Below are 21,007 nucleotides of genomic sequence, written 5' to 3'. Positions count from 1 at the left end.
CAAGGTTTTTGTGTTAATCATGTGTAAATGAAACAAAACACAACCATATTTCTGATGAGGAAACATCATAACAGATTGGAAAATAGTGTAATCTTATAATACCTCTGTAATCTGTAATGAGCTAATCACAAATAAATAATAAAGTTCAACATTTGTGGATCATAAGTTTGGATATTTCATCCAACAGCAGTGAATCTTCCACAAAGTTACATAGGCCTCTGCCCTCCATCTGAAAATATGACATGACATCAATTCTAGTACATGAACACAACCTGATTACACCCTGCAACTCTCCAGTTTGAGTTTGCTTTTCATTTACTACGGTAACACATACACAGACAAGCTCCATGTAATATAGTATCTTTAAGTTAGATATGAGCCCAATGTTCCCCAAACACCAAATGTAAGTGCTAAAAAGCCAGAGCAAACAGATCAGAGCAACAGAGAACAGAGGATGACTTTAGTGTTACATTGAACGTGTTGTATGTTTGTGATATATATCCAAGTATTTTTCTTCTTCCATTTCATTTAAATGAACAGTGAAATAAGTTTTAAGTGACAGAGCATTTTGAACTGTTTCTGGTGTCCACAGTTGACGCAAATTCAGCAAATGACTCAAATTTCTCAAACCCCCTCTCTCAGTCTCCCTCTCTCACACCTGGCATCTGTATGTGGAGCCCATCCCTGATGCCCACGTGCCTACACCCCTCCTCCTCTCAGGCGTGTTCAGTCTGCCTCCTGCCTCAGCGCTGCCCCCTGGGGTCTGGTGGGGGGCCAGCTGGTGTGTCATCACACAGATCAACACTGGCTCATGGCATTTGCCGCTTGCCAGAAATAACTTGAAAATGACATGGATGTTTTGGAGCACACAGACTTGATTTGAATGTGATCACATCAGAGCTGCCCGTCCGCTACAATAACACCTGCCATTTGTTTCTTATTTAACGCACACAGGTTTCCTTCGTATTCACACACAGGTCTGCAGCTCCTCTCCACATCACTGGAGACCTGCTGATTAAAGGTACACAATGTTTATGGTGGAGAATCTGTCTTCTTTTTGGATGTAATGTGTGTATGTGCCACCAGCATGTATCAGAAATACAACTGCACTTGAATAAATGAGTTATAGACACATAAACTACCACACTGACACCTGAACATGTTCAAATTAAATACAGCTTTTACTGATAACAATTGTAATGCTGATTTATTCTCAATCAAAAAACATGGGACATTATGCCATTATGTTATAGGTTATAATTTGATGTAATGGTTCTCAAGACGATCCAATCAGAAAAGCAAAAAGAGCCTCACATGAGTCTCTCATCTGAGGTGCTAGTTTCAATATCCAAGGACTCACTATTTAAACTCCAAGCACCTTCAGTCAATCATGAATCTGTGCTAGTGCAGCCTCTGCAGGGAATTCTGGAAGTTCTGAGCTTTTGTATAAGGCTCGGTCTGTCCATATACTGAGAAAAACATGTATGTGTGATTTATATGCTGGTTAAAGAAACCCAGGTTCATTTATTAGTATAGTCACTTTTTTTTTTTTAATCTGCAAGATCACAGACTATATAGAGTTCCTTTAAAGAGATGATTAATAGATCTGTAATCAATTTTCAAATGAGGTCACACCACGTTTGAGTTTGGACACTGGCAGACACAACCACACAAACAGCCATTGAAAAGTCATTAAGAGAAAACACAATCACTGATGTGACTGAAGTAGGACCTGTGAAGGTCAAGAAGGTTTAATGTGGTACTTAACCTGAACATTCTCTATGCGACTGACACAGAGCAGGGAGAGGTCACAGAATACAAGCCTGATTTAGAGACACTAAATCGGACCCAATTAGCACTTGTGGCCGGGATGGAGGTGCTGGTGAGGCTGTTAGAATCATAAGACTAGATTTAAGGCCTCCAAGTGCAGCTGGTGTGGAATAGTTATTGGAAATAGCGAGGGGCAATTATTCTATTTTTATGATCAGGTGCAACTCCCATAATAAAGGTGCTGTAGGCTCCAGATTTATACTTATTTTAAAGTTTGCAGAGGTCCAAAGTTATTCTCACTTACCTTATGCATTTCAAGCATCCTAATTATTCACCATGTGGTCGCAAGTGCTTTCACAGACTAGAGTGGAGTGTTGCATTTATGGCAAATCTAACAACAACTACTATGCTACTCATGCACTTCCTGATTAGTAAACAACTAAATATTTTATAATTATATTATATTTTATATATATATATATATATATATATATATATATATATATATATATATATATATATATATATATATATATATATAACATACATACATACATACATACATACACATACATATACATATATATATATATATATATATATATACATACACACACATATATATATACATATATATATGTATATATATATATATATGTATATATGTATATATATATATATAATATATATATATATTAATATACATACATATGTAGCTAGCCATCAACTTATTTTGATCTTCAGTGCATACAAGGGTACAGGGTCTTTAACAATATTTAACCAAACATTTGCATTTCTTAAGTTCAGACGTCTTGTTCAAAGTTTCCCCAAATCCTTTTTTGTCTTGCTTGAGTGAATTCTTGGACCACTACTTTGTACTTCTATTTAAAGTTGCTCTGTGCAACATTTGTGGCGAAGGGTCCACTACATGCTTGTCTCCATGGAGATGTTATTGTTTTGTCTGGAATGTTTCACAGTATGACATTAACCCTTTCTATCTTCATGAAGACCAAACCAGACCAAGTTACAGGTCAGATCTGTGGAGAGACGACCCCGCTCACAGTCACGATACCTAGGTATTTTTGAGCTATAAAATCACCTGTAATTGAATAAATGTAAGGTAGAGCTGTTTAATTTCATACTGTGGAACATTCCAGGCAGAGCAATGACATCCCCATAGAAACAAGCAGGTGACGGACCACCAAACAAAAAGTTACACATTGCACCTTTAAGTTTATTTCTATTGCTCATGAAAGAATGAGAGCCTCGCACATCAGTTACTAGAGATGGGTGCGTTGGAGGAGAGGGAGCAGCCCAAGAACACACAGAAAAATCCCGCACACTGTCTTACTTGCAAATTGTGAAATTTATTAGGACAAACCGTGCAACGTTTCGGCACTAGGCCTTCGTCAGGCAAACAGAATGAGAGCTCAGGTGGCCATCTTAAATAGGGTGTGGCAAGCCTAGCCAAGGCCTAGTGCCGAAACGTTGCACGGTTTGTCCTAATAAATTTCACAATTTGCAAGTAAGACAGTGTGCGGGATATTTCTATTGCTCAAAAATACAGTAAGTCCTTCTGTAAATAGTGACAATTTTCCACAGATCTGAATTGTAATGAAATGTGCTTGTCTTCCTCATGTCAGATGTAATTTATATAGTGGAACATTCCAAGCAAAGCAGGTGACTGACCCTAGAAATGTTACGCAGTGCACCTTTAAGCGATACTAGTTTGAAATAACAGCACTTTTCTTGACAACTTCACCCAATTCTGTTTTCATACAGTAAATAGCTTCCTTTAATATTAAACTTTTGCCCTATTTGATTTGCACAGTGCCCTGGTTCAGCTCTGAGTCTAAACCCATACGACAGTTTTGCTGGTGGATACTGACTCCAGGTGAAGTATAGGTCTAAGAATAACCTCTGTCCCGCTGAGTGGGCAGGAGGGGGCAGGAGAAGGGCAGGAGGGGGGCTCAAATCACTTTACTACTCGCTTTCTATGGTATGGGTCTGTACGCACCAGAGAGACTATGAAGGATTCTATTTAATGTTTTTTACACAGACTAGATGAACTTTATTGATCCACAAGGGAAATTACTTAGACACAGCAGCTCACACATTAACATTTTATAACAAAGAGCAAAATAAAGAAATAAAACAAAAATGGTAATAAAATCCAAAATGATTGGAGTTGCAAAAGTAGCGGTAGATGAAACTATAAAATAAGCTACAAAGTTCCAAAGTTGTTTTCTCTGAGGACTCAAAAATGCTCAGTTTGAATTTGCTCAGATTGTTGCGTCACAGGTAAAAGTTTGAAAGGAAGGAATAGTAAAATGAAGCCTAGACTAAATTAAGTCTGAAAAATAACTACAATGAATAAGGTGAAAAACAGGCTTGAACTTAAACCAGGACTAAACAAGGACCATAGAACTAGTCCATATGTCATATCATGGACTACAAAAGGACTAAGCCAGGTCCAAAAACAGGACTACAAATGTACTAAATAAGAATTAAACTAGGACTAAGATAAGCAGGACTGAGCTGAGTCTCAACACAGGACCTAAACCAGGATTAGACAAGTACTAAACTAGAACCACATCAGAACTAAACCATGACTAGAGTCAATTTGGTCCATTTCTGGATTAAACAAGGACTAAACCACCACAACATGAACTAAATTAGGACAAAATGAGGTAAAAGCTACGACTCAAAGACAAAACCGGTACTACTACTTAGGGGTGGGCGATATCGCTATATTTTACCCCTCTAATCATGTGTTCTCATTCACTCTACTGCCGCGAATGCCAAAAGTTAGTGCCAACCAAAAGCTTCTAGCACCACGAACCTTTTCCACCATTTACAGACAAGACCATCAGCAGCACATCCTCTGTCACAGAGAGAACACTCATATTCCACTGAGACACTCAGTCCTGGTTCAGTTCTGGTTTAGTCCTGTTTCACACATGGTTTAGATCTGTTTTAGTCCTGGTTTAGTCCTTTTTCAGTCCTGGTTTAGACCTGGTTCAGTTCTGGTTTAGTCCTGCTTGCAACAAAACAACCCGAAGAGCCACTTAGGAGCCAAAAGAGCCGGTTCTCTAAAAAAGAACTGTAATACCCATCACTAGTTGCTAGAATGTGATGCAAAATGTCATTAGGCCGACCTACTGTCTGTAAATATGACGTAAAGAGGCAGAACAACAATAAATGTTGCCTAAATAAACCCAATTTAAAATCCACCAGAGCCAAACCTAAGTTTTTTTAAACAATTCATTTACAGTGAATTTTTACATCACTAAAAATATCTGCGATTATATTGGCTATCGACAGCTCCAAGTCCCATTGTATCGGTATCATATCGGCCAAAACAAAACAAAACAAAATCCACATTGGTCGGGTCCTAGTTTTAAGTTTTGTTTCTGTAAAAAGTAAACACATGTGCGAAAAGCTGCATTAAACACATTATAATGTCAAACGGGCTGATGTGGCTCTATAGTAATCATGGTTTATATGTTATACTATTCAGTAATGTAAAGTTTATTTTTGCAGATTTAAATTAATAATCTGCTGCAATGTAGAAATTGTACAGTGGTGTTTGGAAACGTTCGGTTTGATCTGTGCAGTGGATTGTGGGATACCTCAGCTACACCATACCTGAACTTGCTCTGCTAAAGGAGCTCATGTTTACTGTGCGGTTAATAGAGTTAATGCAACGATGAGCTTGAGTTGAGTTGCTTTATTTTTGAATGAAAAGAAGGAAATATGTATTATTTTTGCCTTTATTTTACAGTTAAATTATTATTTTAGTATAATTTTTTTTTTCTTTTATGTCGCAGAAGCACTTTATTCCTACACGAACACTTTGATATAAAAAGACCTTGTGAAATTTGGCATATTTGTTTTTACAGTAGTTTTTGGGGGGTTATTTTTCCTGTACAGACAGAGATATAACAAAACACACTGAGACATATTTTTTGCTCCATATCGCCCAGCCTTACTGCCACTGGAACTTGCAGGTGAACATACAAAAGGATCTGACTGTTAAATTCTGCATAACTCGTACCATGTGACCTACCCCAGTCATGTGACATTACTGACCAATCACAAACACCCACAGACCCGAGTCGAAAGCAATCTCCCTCACAATAGTCTCCAGACTTAGCAGAGCGTGGCCAATATTAGCGCAAAGTGTCCCGAAATGACCTGCACAATCCGGCGCAGTAATGCAATGTTCTCCATTTACAATAAGGTACACGGTGTTCAGAGAAAGAACATTAGTTTCCAAGTCCGATTTGCTTCTCCGTAGCAGTGTTGTAATTTACTACAATAATCCATCTCATCCATTTGTATCCGCAATCTTAGATGATGAACAGAAAGTGTAATTTTTTTCTGATAAATACAGTGTTTTTGAACAAAATGTGACTTGTCCAAATACAGATAATTTTGCATAAGCAGCTCTTGATATCAGAATGAATCAACTGTGTACTAAAGCATTTTGGGGTTTTTTTGTCTGGGAATCAGGAACTACACCATTATGGCAAACTCCGCTCTGGTCTGAGAAAAACTTACCGCAGGGACAATATATTTTTTAACAGCCAAAATGTAGCAATGGCAATAGAGAAAATGAGAGGTATGATACTAAACGTTTGTGAAGACAATAGCTATACTCTTTCAAAACTGTATTATTTTGCTGCTCAGCTAACTGGCAGTTATGATTGGGTAAAATTCAAGTCTGAAAGTCCCTTCTCTTCCCGAACAGGTGCCCTTCCAGATGGATATTACACTGCAAAACTTATTAGAACTGTGATATTGGTCTGGCTTCTGCTAGGATTCGCGAGGAGCCAAATTCTAAAAACATTACACATTAAGCTACTTTTTGGGTCACTGTTTGCCCCAGTTTACTTCCAAGTTGTCACGGTTTTGGGCACAGAAACCTCTTTAACACCTGTTCTACATCAGGACCTTATAAATGAGCTAAATGACCAAAGAGGTATCGACTCAGACACTCGTTTCAGGAGGAAAAAGGTTAGCATTTTCAAAGTGTGGAAGTCTACTCACTGCTCATTACTTTGTGTAACGTCGATGTTTACAATCAATTTAAAGTTTGTTCTGTTCTTCAGCAATTCAATAAATAATTAAACGGCAAACGCAAACCACAAAAAACGAAGCATACACCAGGACTAAACCAGATTTGAACCAGTTGTAGTTGTGCAGTGAGTCTTTACAGCAGCAAGTAAATGTTGACGGATGGATAAGCAAAATCCAATGCAGGTTTGATGTATTCTTTGAGTTAGTAACGCTCACTAAATAAATAATAAATAAAATAACTTAATTCGCGAAAAGAGGGTTGAGCATTAAGTAAGGGGAAGAAAGCTTTTATTTTTTACTGAACCATTCAGAATCGGTTTGAAATATATTTTATTGAACTGCATCAAATTGAAAGTGCACTGTATCGGGACACACCCCTTTATATTTAGGTATGGATCATATTGGCAACCAGCCCTAGCCAGACTGGTGCCTCGGCTCAATTTAATTTCTCTCCAGCGACTAGGTCAGGAATCAGAATACACCAGACCAGGGGTGTCCAAACTTTTTTCATCAAGGGCCACATATCTACACACAGATGAAGCAGAGGGCCGTTTGAGGGCTGCAGACTGATGCTCAGTACAGGGAATAATTGAAATGTGTGCATATTTAACATGTTAGAATGAGCCATCAGTCTTTATTCAAGCTAAGATAATTAAAACCACACACTAAATATGAAATATTAGCTTCATCAAGGTAGATTTTCAAAAAAATTTGCAGTAAAAATATTTTTTTAATTGATGCAAGGTCATTTGGGCCAATTCACCTGGAAGTCTGAGAGCCAAGAAAAACTTGTCTGAGGGCCGCATTTGGCCCCCGGGCCATAGTTTGGACATGCCTGCACTAGAATGTTTGCAAGAACCCCGGAAGTTGTAGACCATGCACCGGCCAATCAGCAAAGAACTGTAAAGCCATGACTGGGTCCCTTTTGTGGTCCAGCACAACAGTAAACAAAGTGGTTGAGATGGATGTAGATGAAGCCATACATTCTGTGTTGGCAAAGATTCCCGAGATCGAGGATTTAAAGCCGGAACAAAGATAATGTTTGGTGAGTTTTATCAAGAATAAAGACGTTAATGCCCTTCTTCCTATGGGATTTGGGAAAAGCTTAATATACCAGTAAGCCCCGTTAGCGGCGCATTAAATACGTCACGGCCAAATAGCATCGACTGGTAAAAAAAAAAAAAAAAAAAAGTACCCGCCTACAGTGGAGCAAACAAATCCTAATGCTGCAAAGATAGGCTGATGAATCAGGCTAAACCAGCCCTACCGTCTACACAAACACTAGATTAGAAAAAAAATCAGTGTCTTAATCAAGATTACAGTAAATCAAAACTATATTGTAAACCACAGCTCAAAATGAAGGCTAAAGCTGTCAAAAGTATCAAAATTCAGATACTAATCCATACTAAAACCAGTATCAAAACTACATTAATTATCAATACTGAAAACAGCACATAAAAAAAACTGAATTGGACCTTTCTTGAATAGTCTCAGAATGATCATGAACTTTATCTGAACATTATTTCCCTTATTTTGCTGGATAAATCCGTATCCATTATCAAGCCTATTCCTTATCATCAAAATCAAGTTTGAAATCGTGAGTATTTGAAGTATCGTGACAATACAAATATAAGCCAACTGTATTTGTTTTCCTTCTACCACTTTCTCTTCACACGTTTATATCTGAAATGCAGTACCATACCCCCTTGGCCTTCGTCCTCACATATCCGTGTATTCAAGTGATTTTGCTGTTTGCTGCTGTGTACAGGGCTGCGAATGTGTCGGCGTAACCAAGCGTGAGTGCCGAGGTCGAGGGCCGCGTGATACAATGAATATTTCAGTGAGTGGGCATATTTGTGTGTGTGCTGCACGGAGGGTAGGAGGGTACACACAACTGCAGTACTGTGGAGGAGGGTGGGTTAAGATACAGTAAAAGGAGGAGGATACAGTAGTACAAGAGAGACTGACTATTATTTCATGGTCTAGATTTATTCAGTATCATCCGACTGGCTCAACTCTACCTTTTTAAAAAATATATATTTTTAAAAGAAATTATTATTTATCTGATAGAATAATATAAATGTAAGCAGAGTAAGAAAATGTTACTAAAAAATGCAAAAAAAAAATAAATTTTTATGTCATATTGTGGAATATTATAGCCAAATAAACTTTTTTTATGGAAACAAGCAAGTAAGAGTCAGGTTTGTGGAGATGTAAGAGGAAGGACGCAGGTCTTTCCAGGTTTTTCTGTTAAATAAACACATAAAAGAATGAGAGCTTCACACATCAATGATTTGAGACAGGTGCGTCGGAGGAGAGGGAGTAGCCCAAGAACATGGAGAAAAATCCCGCACACCGTTCTACTTGCAAATTGTGAGATTGATTAGGACAAACCGTGCAAAGTTTCGGCACTAGGCCTTCATCAGGCAAACAGAATGAGAGCTCAGGTGGCCATCTTAAATAGGGTGTGGCAAGCACCTAAGGGTGACAGGTCATAAAAAACTGTGTACCCAAAACACCATAATTCAAAAAACAAAGACAATCAACATACAGTGTAATAATAATAAATAATAAATATATATATAATATATATATATATATATATATATATATATAATAATTAATATGAAATATTAATCATAGTAGAAAAATAAAATTGATAATAGTAATAATACATAAATAATACATAAATAAAATAAAATAACCTTATTTTTCTATAATAATAATAATAATAAAAAAAAAAATAATAATAATATTACACTGTATTGATTGATTGATAGCATTTATATAGCGCCTTTCAAGATCCCCAAAGCGCTTTACAGTTCATTATTCAGTCACTCCACACTCAGTGGTGGTAAGCTACTACTGTAGCCACAGCTGCCCTGGGGCAGACTGACAGAAGCGAGGCTGACAATCTGCACCATCGGCCCCTTCGACCACCACCATCACTCACGCTCACATCACTTTCTAGGCAATGTGGGTGAAGTGTCTTGCCTAAGGACACAACGACATTTTTTTTTGCCACTGGTGCCCCACTGTATGTTGATTGTCCTTTTTTTTTAAATTATGGTGTTTTGGGTACACTGTTTCTTTATGACCTGTCACCTTTGGGCGCTTGCCACACCCCATTTAAGATGGCCACCTGAGCTCTCATTCTGTCTGAAAAGTTGCACGGTTTGTCCTAATAAATCTCACAATTTGCAAGTAAGATGGTGTGCGGGATTTTTCTCCATATGAAATAACTAAATAGATAAAAAAACAAACACTCACATAATAATTTTTTTTTTTATTTTAATATATTTTTGGCTAAAAGGGTTACATAATGTGGCCAACCCAAATCTTTCCAATCTTACATTATCTATTTTTTTCTTATTTTTTCTATATGTTTTCATTTTTTTTCTTTACTTTTTTCCTTCTATTTTTTCTTTTTTTTTGCATAGTCTGCCTAATCGTGTCTTTTTCAGGTGCCTGTGCAAAGCTCTAAAACGCTTGATGCTGGGTGAACTTATTTTGAGTGTATAAATGTAGTTCAAGTACTTAGGGAAAAGTGCTGAGTATTGGCTAAGCTCCACTGATGCCTTTTGTTGTGTCTAAGTCAGCAGCTGAAGCATCCATATTTCATGACCAAAGCTGTCTGCATAACTCCCCCAAAGAAATGTTTTTAACTCACTGTCTTCACATCTCATCTGCCTGGATTAGAGACCATTTTGAGAAGATCTGACTTTTCTGTTTCATCTCTAACATTTAATAGTGATCAGGATTTTGTTGTAGAAGTTAGTTTTTTGTATTTTTGTCTATGGAGGGATGGGAAATATATTACACAGGCTTCAGTATCAGTATTGGTGACATTGAAGAGTTTTCCTAGATATCGGTATCGGTCCAATATCTATATATAATATTTTTTCCCCAGCACTGCACCAGTCTATTCATTTCAATCTTTATTAAGAACACATAATATCTGGTTCATAGTAAGGATGCAATGATAACCGAAATATCGTAATATCGTATCGTCAATATATATCGAATGACAAGTCTCTTCGCTTAAATTAATACTTATGGTGGAGCAACTACATAGACCATGATCCTTTGCTCTGTTTCAGTGCAGACTCCATGAAGAAATAACGGTTCAAAGCATTTTTAAGTCTTAATTCTTTGGATTAAGAAAAGTAGCATATTAACAGTTTTGTTAGATTCCACAAAATATCGCAATAAATATCGTACCGTGAGATGCATACCATGAAAGTATTGTACCGAGAGATTTGGATATCATTACATCCTGATTTCATAGTACTGTATTTTTCGGACTACAAGTCGCACCAGTCAAAAACTGCGCACTGAAGACGAAAAAAAACATACGAGTTGCACCGGACTATAAATCGCACTTTTTGGGCGAAATTTATTTTATAAAGTCAGAGACCAGGAACCGACATTTCATGTTGAAAGGCAAATTATAGTAATAACAGAACAGAGAACAACAGGCTGTTATCATCACATATGAACAGTTCTTACTATAACATAAACAACAGAACAGAACAAGTTTACCAAACTCTCCATCTCACTCCAAATCACTAAATCCATTCAATTCTTCATCCTCGGTGTCACTTCTGAGCAACTTCGCGACCTACGGAGGTAAACGGAGCACCGCTTGGTCTTCTGTGTAGCTGTTGTCAGACTCGGCATCAGTTAGAATTATTCTGGCCTTTCTGAATCCTGACAGGATGATTTCGGTGTCACTGAAGCCACTTCATTTAAAATTTTCATTGGTACAGAAGTCATGGTGCCACTGACTGACATGATACAGACAGAACAGCAGCTCTTTCTGCAGGAGACATGCGCAGTAGAGCAAGTGGTACAGGAGTAATAGGAGTACTGACACTGGCACACAAGCCTAACGCACCCTCTCATGGCTATCAGTGTGAAAATTTTAATATACAAGTCACAACAGAGTATAAGTCGCAGGAAACACCCAAACCATGAAAAAAAGCGTGACTTATAGTACGAAAAATACGCTAAGTAAGTATATAATAAGAAGAATACAAATTTAAATATACAATGCATGTTATAATGTACACAGACCAGAAGGCCAATGTCTCTACAGCTTAGAGGCAATACTACATTTGGTGGTACAGTATTATCATGAGCTGCTGTATCGATATATCGCCAAGAGTACTTCTTGCTATATTTTACTGAATTATTTTGTGACAGTTCTACAATTTTGATGCTTGTTCAGAGAAAGGGGCCTTGTTTGTGTGTACGTTTCGACATATTCTTCATTTTACTGGTTAAATAGTTGGTTTATTCCATATTGATTTAACACAAGTAGTGGTTTAACAAAGAAATACTGCTGTTAAATAGTGACTGATTATTGCATGTATCGATATATTGTGATGACATCGTATCGTCAGCCATGTCAAGTATCAAGTATTGCATTGAATCGTGGACCCTGCGATTCCCAGCTCCAATTCCAGGCCTGCCAATAAAACTACACTAGATGTTTTAACTCTATAAAGGTCAGTTTTGCATAATGTAGCATCTTTAATATATTCTTCAGCACTGACAGTTGCCAAATTTGCATAAAAATACTCTAAAAAGCACTCGTAACACAGTGTAGGCGCGTGAGAGGTTAATGAATGAGGTAACGGCACACATGGGGCGCACTGTTCTTCCTTGTTCTGCCTGTCAAAGCGCTTCCATGTCTGTATTCTGTCAAGTGTGAGAGCTGTCCTCCTTTGCCCCGCCCCCTGCCACGCCCACATTCATCTGCCCCGCCCCCCTCCCGCTCTGTTCGGCTCCAGCTCCAGCCTGGGGTACATGATTATGGTACACTACACCGCCAGCCTGTAGAGTTATGGTTAGCGATGCTCTGATACTGACACCAATACTATGATTTTAAGTGTCTGGGGTGGAACATTTCTCTTATTTTCTTAAAACTGTTAATTTATTACACAAGAGAACCAACTGTATTATGTAACTGTTATTTATCCTTCAAATAATTACTGAAAAGATTTGTAAATAAGTTTAAACCTCCTACACCAAAATCAACCCGCCTGATATCAGGGAACCGATACCCGATCCAGCAAATTTTCCAGTATCTGTGCCGATATCTGAAACCAGGACACATTATGGTATCCTGCTCACCTGCTGTACCAGTCTTATGTAACAGATAATACTCCCTACAATTGTGCAACAACTCATCCTTATCTAACGGATAATACTCCCTACAACTGTATAACAACTCACTCATGTCACACATAATACTCCCTACAACTGTACAACAACTCAGCATATGTAACAGATAATAATCCCTACAACTATTCAACAACTCACCCTGATGTAAGAGATAATATTGCCTACAACTGTACAACTCACCCTTATGTAACAGATAATACTCCCTACAACTGTACAACTCACCCTTATGTAACGGATAATACTAGTTACAACTGTACAACAACTCACCCTTATGTAACAGATAATACTCCCTACAACTGTACAACTCACCCTTATGTAACGGATAATACTCCCTACAACTGTACAACTCACCCTTATGTAACGGATAATACTCCTTACAACTGTACAACAACTCACCCTTATGTAACAGATAATACTACAACTGTACAACTACCCTATGTAACAATAATACTCAACTGTACAACTCACCCTTATGTAACAGATAATACTCCCTACAACTGTACAACTCACCCTTATGTAACAGGTTAATACTCCTACAACTGTACAACAACTCACCCTTATGTAACAGATAATACTCCCTACAACTGTGCAACAACTCACCCTTATGTAACAGATAATACTCCCTACAACTGTACAACTCACCCTTATGTAACAGATAATACTCCCTACAACTGTACAACTCACCCTTATGTAACAGATAATACTCCCTACAACTGTACAACTCACCCTTATGTAACAGATAATACTCCCTACAACTGTACAACAACTCACCCTTATGTAACAGATAATACTCCCTACAACTGTACAACAACTTACCTTTATGTAACAGATAAGTATAAGTATTGTATATAACTGTAACACACTGCATTTATAATATACTATATTTGTTTTTTACTTACTTGTACATATATATATAATTTTATAATTATGTCTTATTTGTATCCAGTCTCTTGGCATTTTTTATTGCTGCTTTATTACCATTTTAATATTTTTTAATCTCTGTTATTGTAATATAATGTGATTTGTGAGCTTCTGTGTCAGAGTCAGTCGATGGGGCCGGATGCAAGACTGCAATCATTTACGCAGTGATAAAAAAGTAACAAAAGTATTGTTCAAGATTGCCCTGAATGTACTGGGAGACACTTTAACTTTTCAAAATCGATTTTTCAGAGGATTTTAATCATTTTGTAGCCGTTCCATTCTCATTTACCCTCTGGAAGTTGTATTTGGAATGATTTGTGCATGTTTGACTAATCTTTAATCAATTATTCTCAAGACGCCATATTCCCAATCATGCCGTGTTCACAGCCACCAGCACACGCCCACTGCTCTGTACTAACTTCGTTCTACAATTTTATTTTCTTAATCACTGATACGGGTGATTGTCTGCAGAGGGCGGCTTTCCGTGGCGTGTGCGATATGAGCCATTTACACAGCGGCCCCAACAAATCCGTAACACCGACCCTGGTTTTTAATTAATATTGTGATTTCAAATGTGTAAATAATAACATAATGAACCACGGGTGTTGCACATTTTAACTATGTAACAGGCTCGGGCACAATATGTGATCTTCAAATCTTTTTTTTATGTGTTTAAAGATGGGCTCCCTGAATTTCAAACCACAAAAGTAGAGGTAGTTTACATTAATTTCCATAGTGCTAATGTGTCCCAAGCTCTCACAATCCCTTTAAAACATTGCTAGTGTTCACTCGCAAAAAAAAAAGAAAAGAGTTTGTTTTGAGCAAAGCGAAGCAGAGTGCACTTATATAGCAAAGTCAGCGAGCTCTTGTACCAAAACAAAGCGACCACACCACTGCAGATGCTGGTGATAAGTATTATGGTTGAAGTACTTTGCCCAAAGAAAAAAGAAATGCATAAAAAAGTAGTTATTCAAAGCCTAATCCAGCAGTGTTCATGTCGATAAAAATGTATGCACAACTAAACATTACAGTGGAGGAAGTCAAACTATGCAGAGACGTACCTTTTCTCCATTGGCGCTGCCCAGTACGTAACATCCCATAATATGTATGAGGTTTGGCTCTGGGTTGAGTTTGCTCATCAGTCTGCTCAGTCTCCGCCAAAACCTACAACACAAAACAGTATCAAAAGTATTAGAGACAGTAAAGAGCAGGGCTGTTTCTGTCCATGTGGAGTCCTATGCAAAAGTTTGAGGATGTGATTATTGAAAAGTACAATGGACCGACAGATCGACCAACATTTAAAGGCCCCATCTCATGCAAAATAACTCTTTTCACATTGTATCTTCTGCACATAAACAAGCACAATTTGGGTTTTGGAACATCCATTACACAATAGTTATGAAATCTTACTGATTTCTTGGAGTCAGTCACAGACCAGGAACTATGAAAGACCGACTATTGCTCATCCCCCCGCTCGTCCTGAGAAAGCACAGGCTCCGCCCTCCAAACGTGACGTAGGCTCTGAGTGAGCCGCCCTTCCTCCGCCCATCTCAGGGAGGGAGGGGGAGACAGACGTGCACCCTGACAGCGGTAGGAATAAACTTTTATTCATCATGGTGATACAGCGCGTTCAGCCGCATGTGTTGGACCCGGAATCGGACGAGGACTTTGAGGTGCACGAAGCTCAAGCACCACGTCAGCATCAGCTGAACATTACTGATTGGTAAAGTATTAAAAACCTCTAGTAGATAAACTTATTATATCGTGTACCCTCGCGGGGCGGAGGTGGTGGAATGGGGGAGGGGGCGGAGGCGAAGCGCTTTCTGCTATGTCAAATAAACGCTACAAAAAAATGCCAAATCAATCTAAAAAACACTTTGGCGACATATACAAGGCCCACACATCACTCGTAGAAGGCAGAAAGCGCTGAAAAGTTGATTTTGCATGAGATGGGCCCTTTAAATTATTTTTTTTAAAATTCTGAATTAATTGTTCTGAATTAAAATATTCTCCTATGCATTTACATGAAAATAATAATTCTGAATTTAGGTTTACATGAAAAACACGTTAAATTGCCTTTATTTAATTCCGCTCAGCGTCTGGGGGTGGGAAAGGCTGCTCTACCTCAGCCCACTCCTGCATCCCGCTCGCAAATCCAAAGAGACGTGGATGAAAGTCCAAAGCCAGGAATAAATTAATTCAAAATCGGAATAAACCACCCACTTACTTTGGAATTAAGTTTAATTCTGAATAATCATTTTCATTAGGAATTAAATGTTTACAGGGTCTTTTTAAATCGGAATTCATTTTTATTCAGAATTAAAGTTCTCCTGTAAACCTGGCAATTTTCATGTTAAATAAATGTAAAAATGCATTGTCTTACTGGATCATGTCTTCCTCCTTTTCCACTTTAGCGAATGTGGCCACTTTATTCTTCAGCAGATACAGGTGTCCTGGTCCTCCCTGCACACAAATACACAAATACATAGATCAGTTTGGATTTTCACTGTTTGCACCAATGCTCCATACAGTTTTGTTTTATAGAAGACCTGTTGTGCTTATGTATGCTATATAATCATAATCTACATAAATGTGTGATATTATTATTATAATTTTTTTTTTTTTTTTACTTTTTTAAATTGCAAAATTAGTATGCAACATTGCTGAATGCTATGCGTATCTCTATGCATAAAATAGAAGAACAAAAAAATACAGAGGAGGGCATATGCCAGTAATGGGATAATGACATCTTGAAAATAAGTGATTAAAGATTATTCAAACATACACAAATCACTCCAATTTTGGATTAGCAAACGGTGAGAGGAAACAACTATAACATGGATACAATACAGTAGGTCTGCTTTAAAAAAAAATATATCAAAATGTGAAAAACAAAATGTAGCCACAAATAAAACTTTAAATTTAGAATTGACAGACTAACAGCGCTTTTCCACCATTAAGGCTCTCAAAACTAGTCAGGCTCGCGCTACCTAGTGCCTCTGCTCAATTTCATTTTTCTCCAGCCACTAGGTCAGGAATCGGAATACACTAGACAGTTTGCAAGAACCCCGGAAGTTGAAGACTGCACACCAGCCAATCAGCGAAGAGCTGTGAAGCCATGACATCAAACTCAAGCTCCTATCTGGGTCCATTTTGTGGTACAGCACAACAGTAAACAAAGCGGTTAAGACGGATGTAGACGAAGACAGACATTCTGTGTTGGCAACGATTCTCGAGATCAAGGATTTAAAGCTGGAACAAAGAGAATGTTTGGTGAATTTTATCAAGGGGAAAGACGTTATTGCCCTTCTTCCTACGGGATTTGGCACATTACATATGTCACGATCAAACAGCAGTGATTGGTTAAATAAAAAAAGTACCTGCCTACAGTTGAGCGAACAAACCCTAAGCCTAATGCACACACGTTCATACACCGGTGTACGTAGACGCTGGGGGCGAGGAGGGTTAAGACAGCAAACGACAGCATTTATCTGTGGGAGCTGGAATCGCACCGCCAACCTCTGGGCCAGTGGGCAAACGTTCTTACCAACTGAGCTATTACCGGGTAATGTCCAGTGTCTTCCCAGTTGTTTTGTAAATGTCCTTCTGTTATCAATGACCAATACTTACCGATGCTGATATCAGTATTTTAAAATCTATGGTAAGAAAAATTACTAATCCGATATATGAAGAAATCCCCTTAGACCACCCCTGTTATCACCTACATTTTCACCGCTGCTAAATGTAATATTTGATCAAATTAAAAAGAACTGGATCTGATTTATATTGTCTTCAAAACATTAAAAAACTAAAACAAAATGACCCCTTCTTTACCGTGTGTATTCTTAGCATCCTAATTATTCACCATGAGTTTATAAGCGCTTTTCACAACTTTCAGAGGCCAGATCACGGTAAAGCTAACGACAACTGGCATGCCAACAGCGCACTTCCTGATTCTCGGGGGATAATTCTTTATAATTCGATGCAGACCGTATACAGCAGTTTCATTTCTACTTCATGAGCTGCTTATACAATAATAATCTGTACTGAGGCAACACATTTTGCTTCTAAAAAACGTGCCCAGCCTTCTAATCGAACTAATAAAAGAGTGGCAGTACCGTAGCTCACTTAGGACATTTCTACATTTTTGCTTTTTGGACTTCTTCCATTTGGCAGTTCCACATATACTCTATTCAGCGAGCCCTTCTAATACCCCACGTTATAAGATTAATATGTGTTTTTGCAGCTTTGAGATCATCTGCTCCTAAATTTACTGCAACGATTGGTCTTTCACTCTTTTTTTTCCTTTCCGAGCGTCTAAAAGTTCAGAAAAGTTCGTCATTACTTTGAAGTGAGGTGCAGCACAGGTGGGCAGGTGTAGTGTGGTGGTTTGACATTTTACAGATAATGAGGCTTCTGAGTAAAAATCTACAACTGGCGCACTGTGTAACCTTTCTAGAATGGGTCCGCAACCTGTTTGTCTCCATGACGATGTAAATGCTTCGGTTTAAATTGTCCACTAATCTGTCCTGCATTGATTCAACTGTGGGTGTTATTTGTTGCTCAAAATTATCTCAAAAAATCCATTCTTAACTGAGTAAGATCTGACATTGTAATTTGTAATTTGGCTTGCAAGTGTCAGTGGAGATTCATAAGTTTATGGCCATACTGTAGAACATTCTGGGCACATCTCCATGGAGACAAGCAGGTAACGGACCCTCCAGTAGACACAGTGTTACACCGTGCGACTTTAAACAGCGCATCCTCGGCTAATCGCGACTATTTCAAAACCCACACTGAATTTCTATTCAACTTGACCCAGATGTGACTACAAATAAATGAGCTACTTTTCTCGCTCATCAAGTCACTTCTCAAATCATTCACAGTTGTTCTCAAGATGTGTGTAAAATCCCTCAGTCGTCCAGGTAGAATCCATGGCACAAGGAGAAATTAAATTTGACAAATGAACAAAAGTTTATTTTGGTTGAAAACATTTCGCAGATCATTCAAGCTGCTTCTTCAGTTCTGGTCGGATGCTGTTGGACACTGTCTTATATCTGCCTGCAGGGAGGAGCTAACTACACTGAAACTACTCTGAAACTAACACACCTATTATTATATCGCCTCCGCCCCTCCCTCTCTCATTCATGCCTTCATCTCCTCCAGACTCGACTCAATAGCGCAATAGCCTCCTGTTCGGTCTCCCCTCCACCCACCTCCAAAAACAGCGATACATTCAAAACTCTGCCGTCGACCTCCTCACCCACACCCGCACCACAGACCACATCACTCCTGTCCTTAAGCAACTCCACTGGCTCCTCGTACAATACCACACCCAATACAAGGTTCTCCTCATCACCTACAAGTCCCTCCATAACCTGGCCCCTCGCTATCTCACCGACCTCCTCTGTCTGCACTGTCCCACCTGCCGCCTCAGATCAGCCAATAGCAACCTCCACCCTCGTCAGGACAAAGCACTGGACCTTGGGGGACCGAGCCTTTGCTGCTGCCGCCCCCTCCCTCTGGAATTCACTAACTCAATCCATCTAAAAACTCACCTGTTCAAACTAGCATTCCCCCCATGACTCCCCGCTTTCTACAGTGTTACTTTTATTTGTTTGTAAAGAGTCTTTGAGTGTCCAACAAAGGGCTATATAAGTCCCATGTAGTATTATTATTATTATTATGATTAGTTTACAATTTCTGGTACTTAGCTAGGCAAATTGAACTTGCACTAAGTGAGGGAGATCCTCCAGCATCATCTTTCTTAACAAACAATTAAAGAGGCTATTTTTGTTAAGAAAGAGAATCCTTCCTTGAACAGAAATGGAGGCCTCAAACATCATCCGTCTCCATTTTATAACTCTACCCTCAAACCTAAACCAAAAAAAACAAAGAGAACACTAGGAGTAGCCAGATCAGGTCATTATGGGTCTGAATGGTTATGATAATATGACCCCACACTCAGTACAGATGAATAGGCTGGGATAACTAACAGAAACTGTAAACAAGTAGGTGTGTTAGTTTCAGAGTTATTTCAGTGTAGTTAGCTCCTCCCTGCAGGAAGACATAAGGCAGTGTCCACCAGCGTCTGACCAGAATTGAAGAAGCAGCTTGGATGAGCTACCAAACATATTCGACCAAAATCAAATTTTGTCCAGTTGACAAACTGAATTTCTCCTTGTGCCATGGATTCTACCTGGACGACTGAGGGATTTTACACACATCTTGAAAACAACTGTGAATGGTTTGAGAACAGACAAAAGTAGATCATTTATTTGTAGTCACATCTGGGTCACGTTTTATAGAAAATCTATGTGGGTTTTGAAATAGAGTCGTGATTAGCCGAGGATGCACTGTTTAAAGTTACAGTTGTATTAGAAGTCACTGAATTTCATGTAGGTCCTCATCCTTTGTACACTTATGTGAAACCTACACAGACATGGACAGAACATTCAAACTCCACACAGAAATGACTCACTTGCCCTACATAGCTAACCACTGCGCGTCTACGCTGGTTCGGGTTCGAGTCCAATTATCGGCATTGTGTTATAAGATCCTTGTCAACCAACTGAACCACCAGTGCCACAATTTAAGACCTCATTACAATATTTTGTGGTCTGGAGTGACGTTTTACTCTGAGAAGTGTCCCACAGTGATGATTTGCTGGATACGAGTACAGTATTGTGCAAAGTCCCTGCAGAGCTGACCTGATACTGTCTTCAGAGCGCTTCATTGGCGTCACTCACCTGGCAGAAAATAAGCATGTTCCAGATGCGGCAGCCCTTCCTGTAGGCCGTGAGCTTCTTCTCGATCTCCTCTGCGAAAACACATCGCCCAAATGTCATTTAAGCGCACTCAAATAAAACACCACCAACACCACATGAAACCACACACATTTAAAAGAGACACATTATGTACTTTGGCCTGTTATTAAACTATTTGTGGATAACGAGTTTACATTTTGGTTTTTTGTAAATTGCATTATTGATCTAAACGACTTAAGTTTTCTGGTGGAGGGTCTCAACATCATCATTATAGTGCA

At 38.6% G+C, this 21,007-nt stretch overlaps 1 protein-coding gene across 1 annotated transcript in view; it reads right to left on the bottom strand.

The window, feature by feature from the left end:
- nsmfb (NMDA receptor synaptonuclear signaling and neuronal migration factor b) overlaps nt 1–21,007 on the bottom strand; it is a 145,311-nt gene that overhangs the window by 23,787 nt on the left and 100,517 nt on the right. Inside the window, exons 13-15 of the mRNA XM_055161716.1 lie at nt 20,712–20,782; nt 16,346–16,425; nt 15,024–15,126 (exon numbers count right to left, since the gene is read on the bottom strand). Of these exons, the coding sequence (XP_055017691.1) occupies nt 15,024–15,126; nt 16,346–16,425; nt 20,712–20,782 (254 nt within the window). The remainder of the gene's footprint in view (nt 1–15,023; nt 15,127–16,345; nt 16,426–20,711; nt 20,783–21,007) is intronic.

This window comes from Boleophthalmus pectinirostris, unplaced genomic scaffold, assembly GCF_026225935.1.
Source record: "Boleophthalmus pectinirostris isolate CB_2022bp ecotype Guang Dong unplaced genomic scaffold, ASM2622593v1 HiC_scaffold_4, whole genome shotgun sequence".
Lineage (NCBI taxonomy): Eukaryota > Metazoa > Chordata > Actinopteri > Gobiiformes > Gobiidae > Boleophthalmus > Boleophthalmus pectinirostris.
The sequence above is the reverse complement of the archived record's forward strand: the minus strand, read 5'-3'. Positions and strand labels throughout refer to the sequence as shown.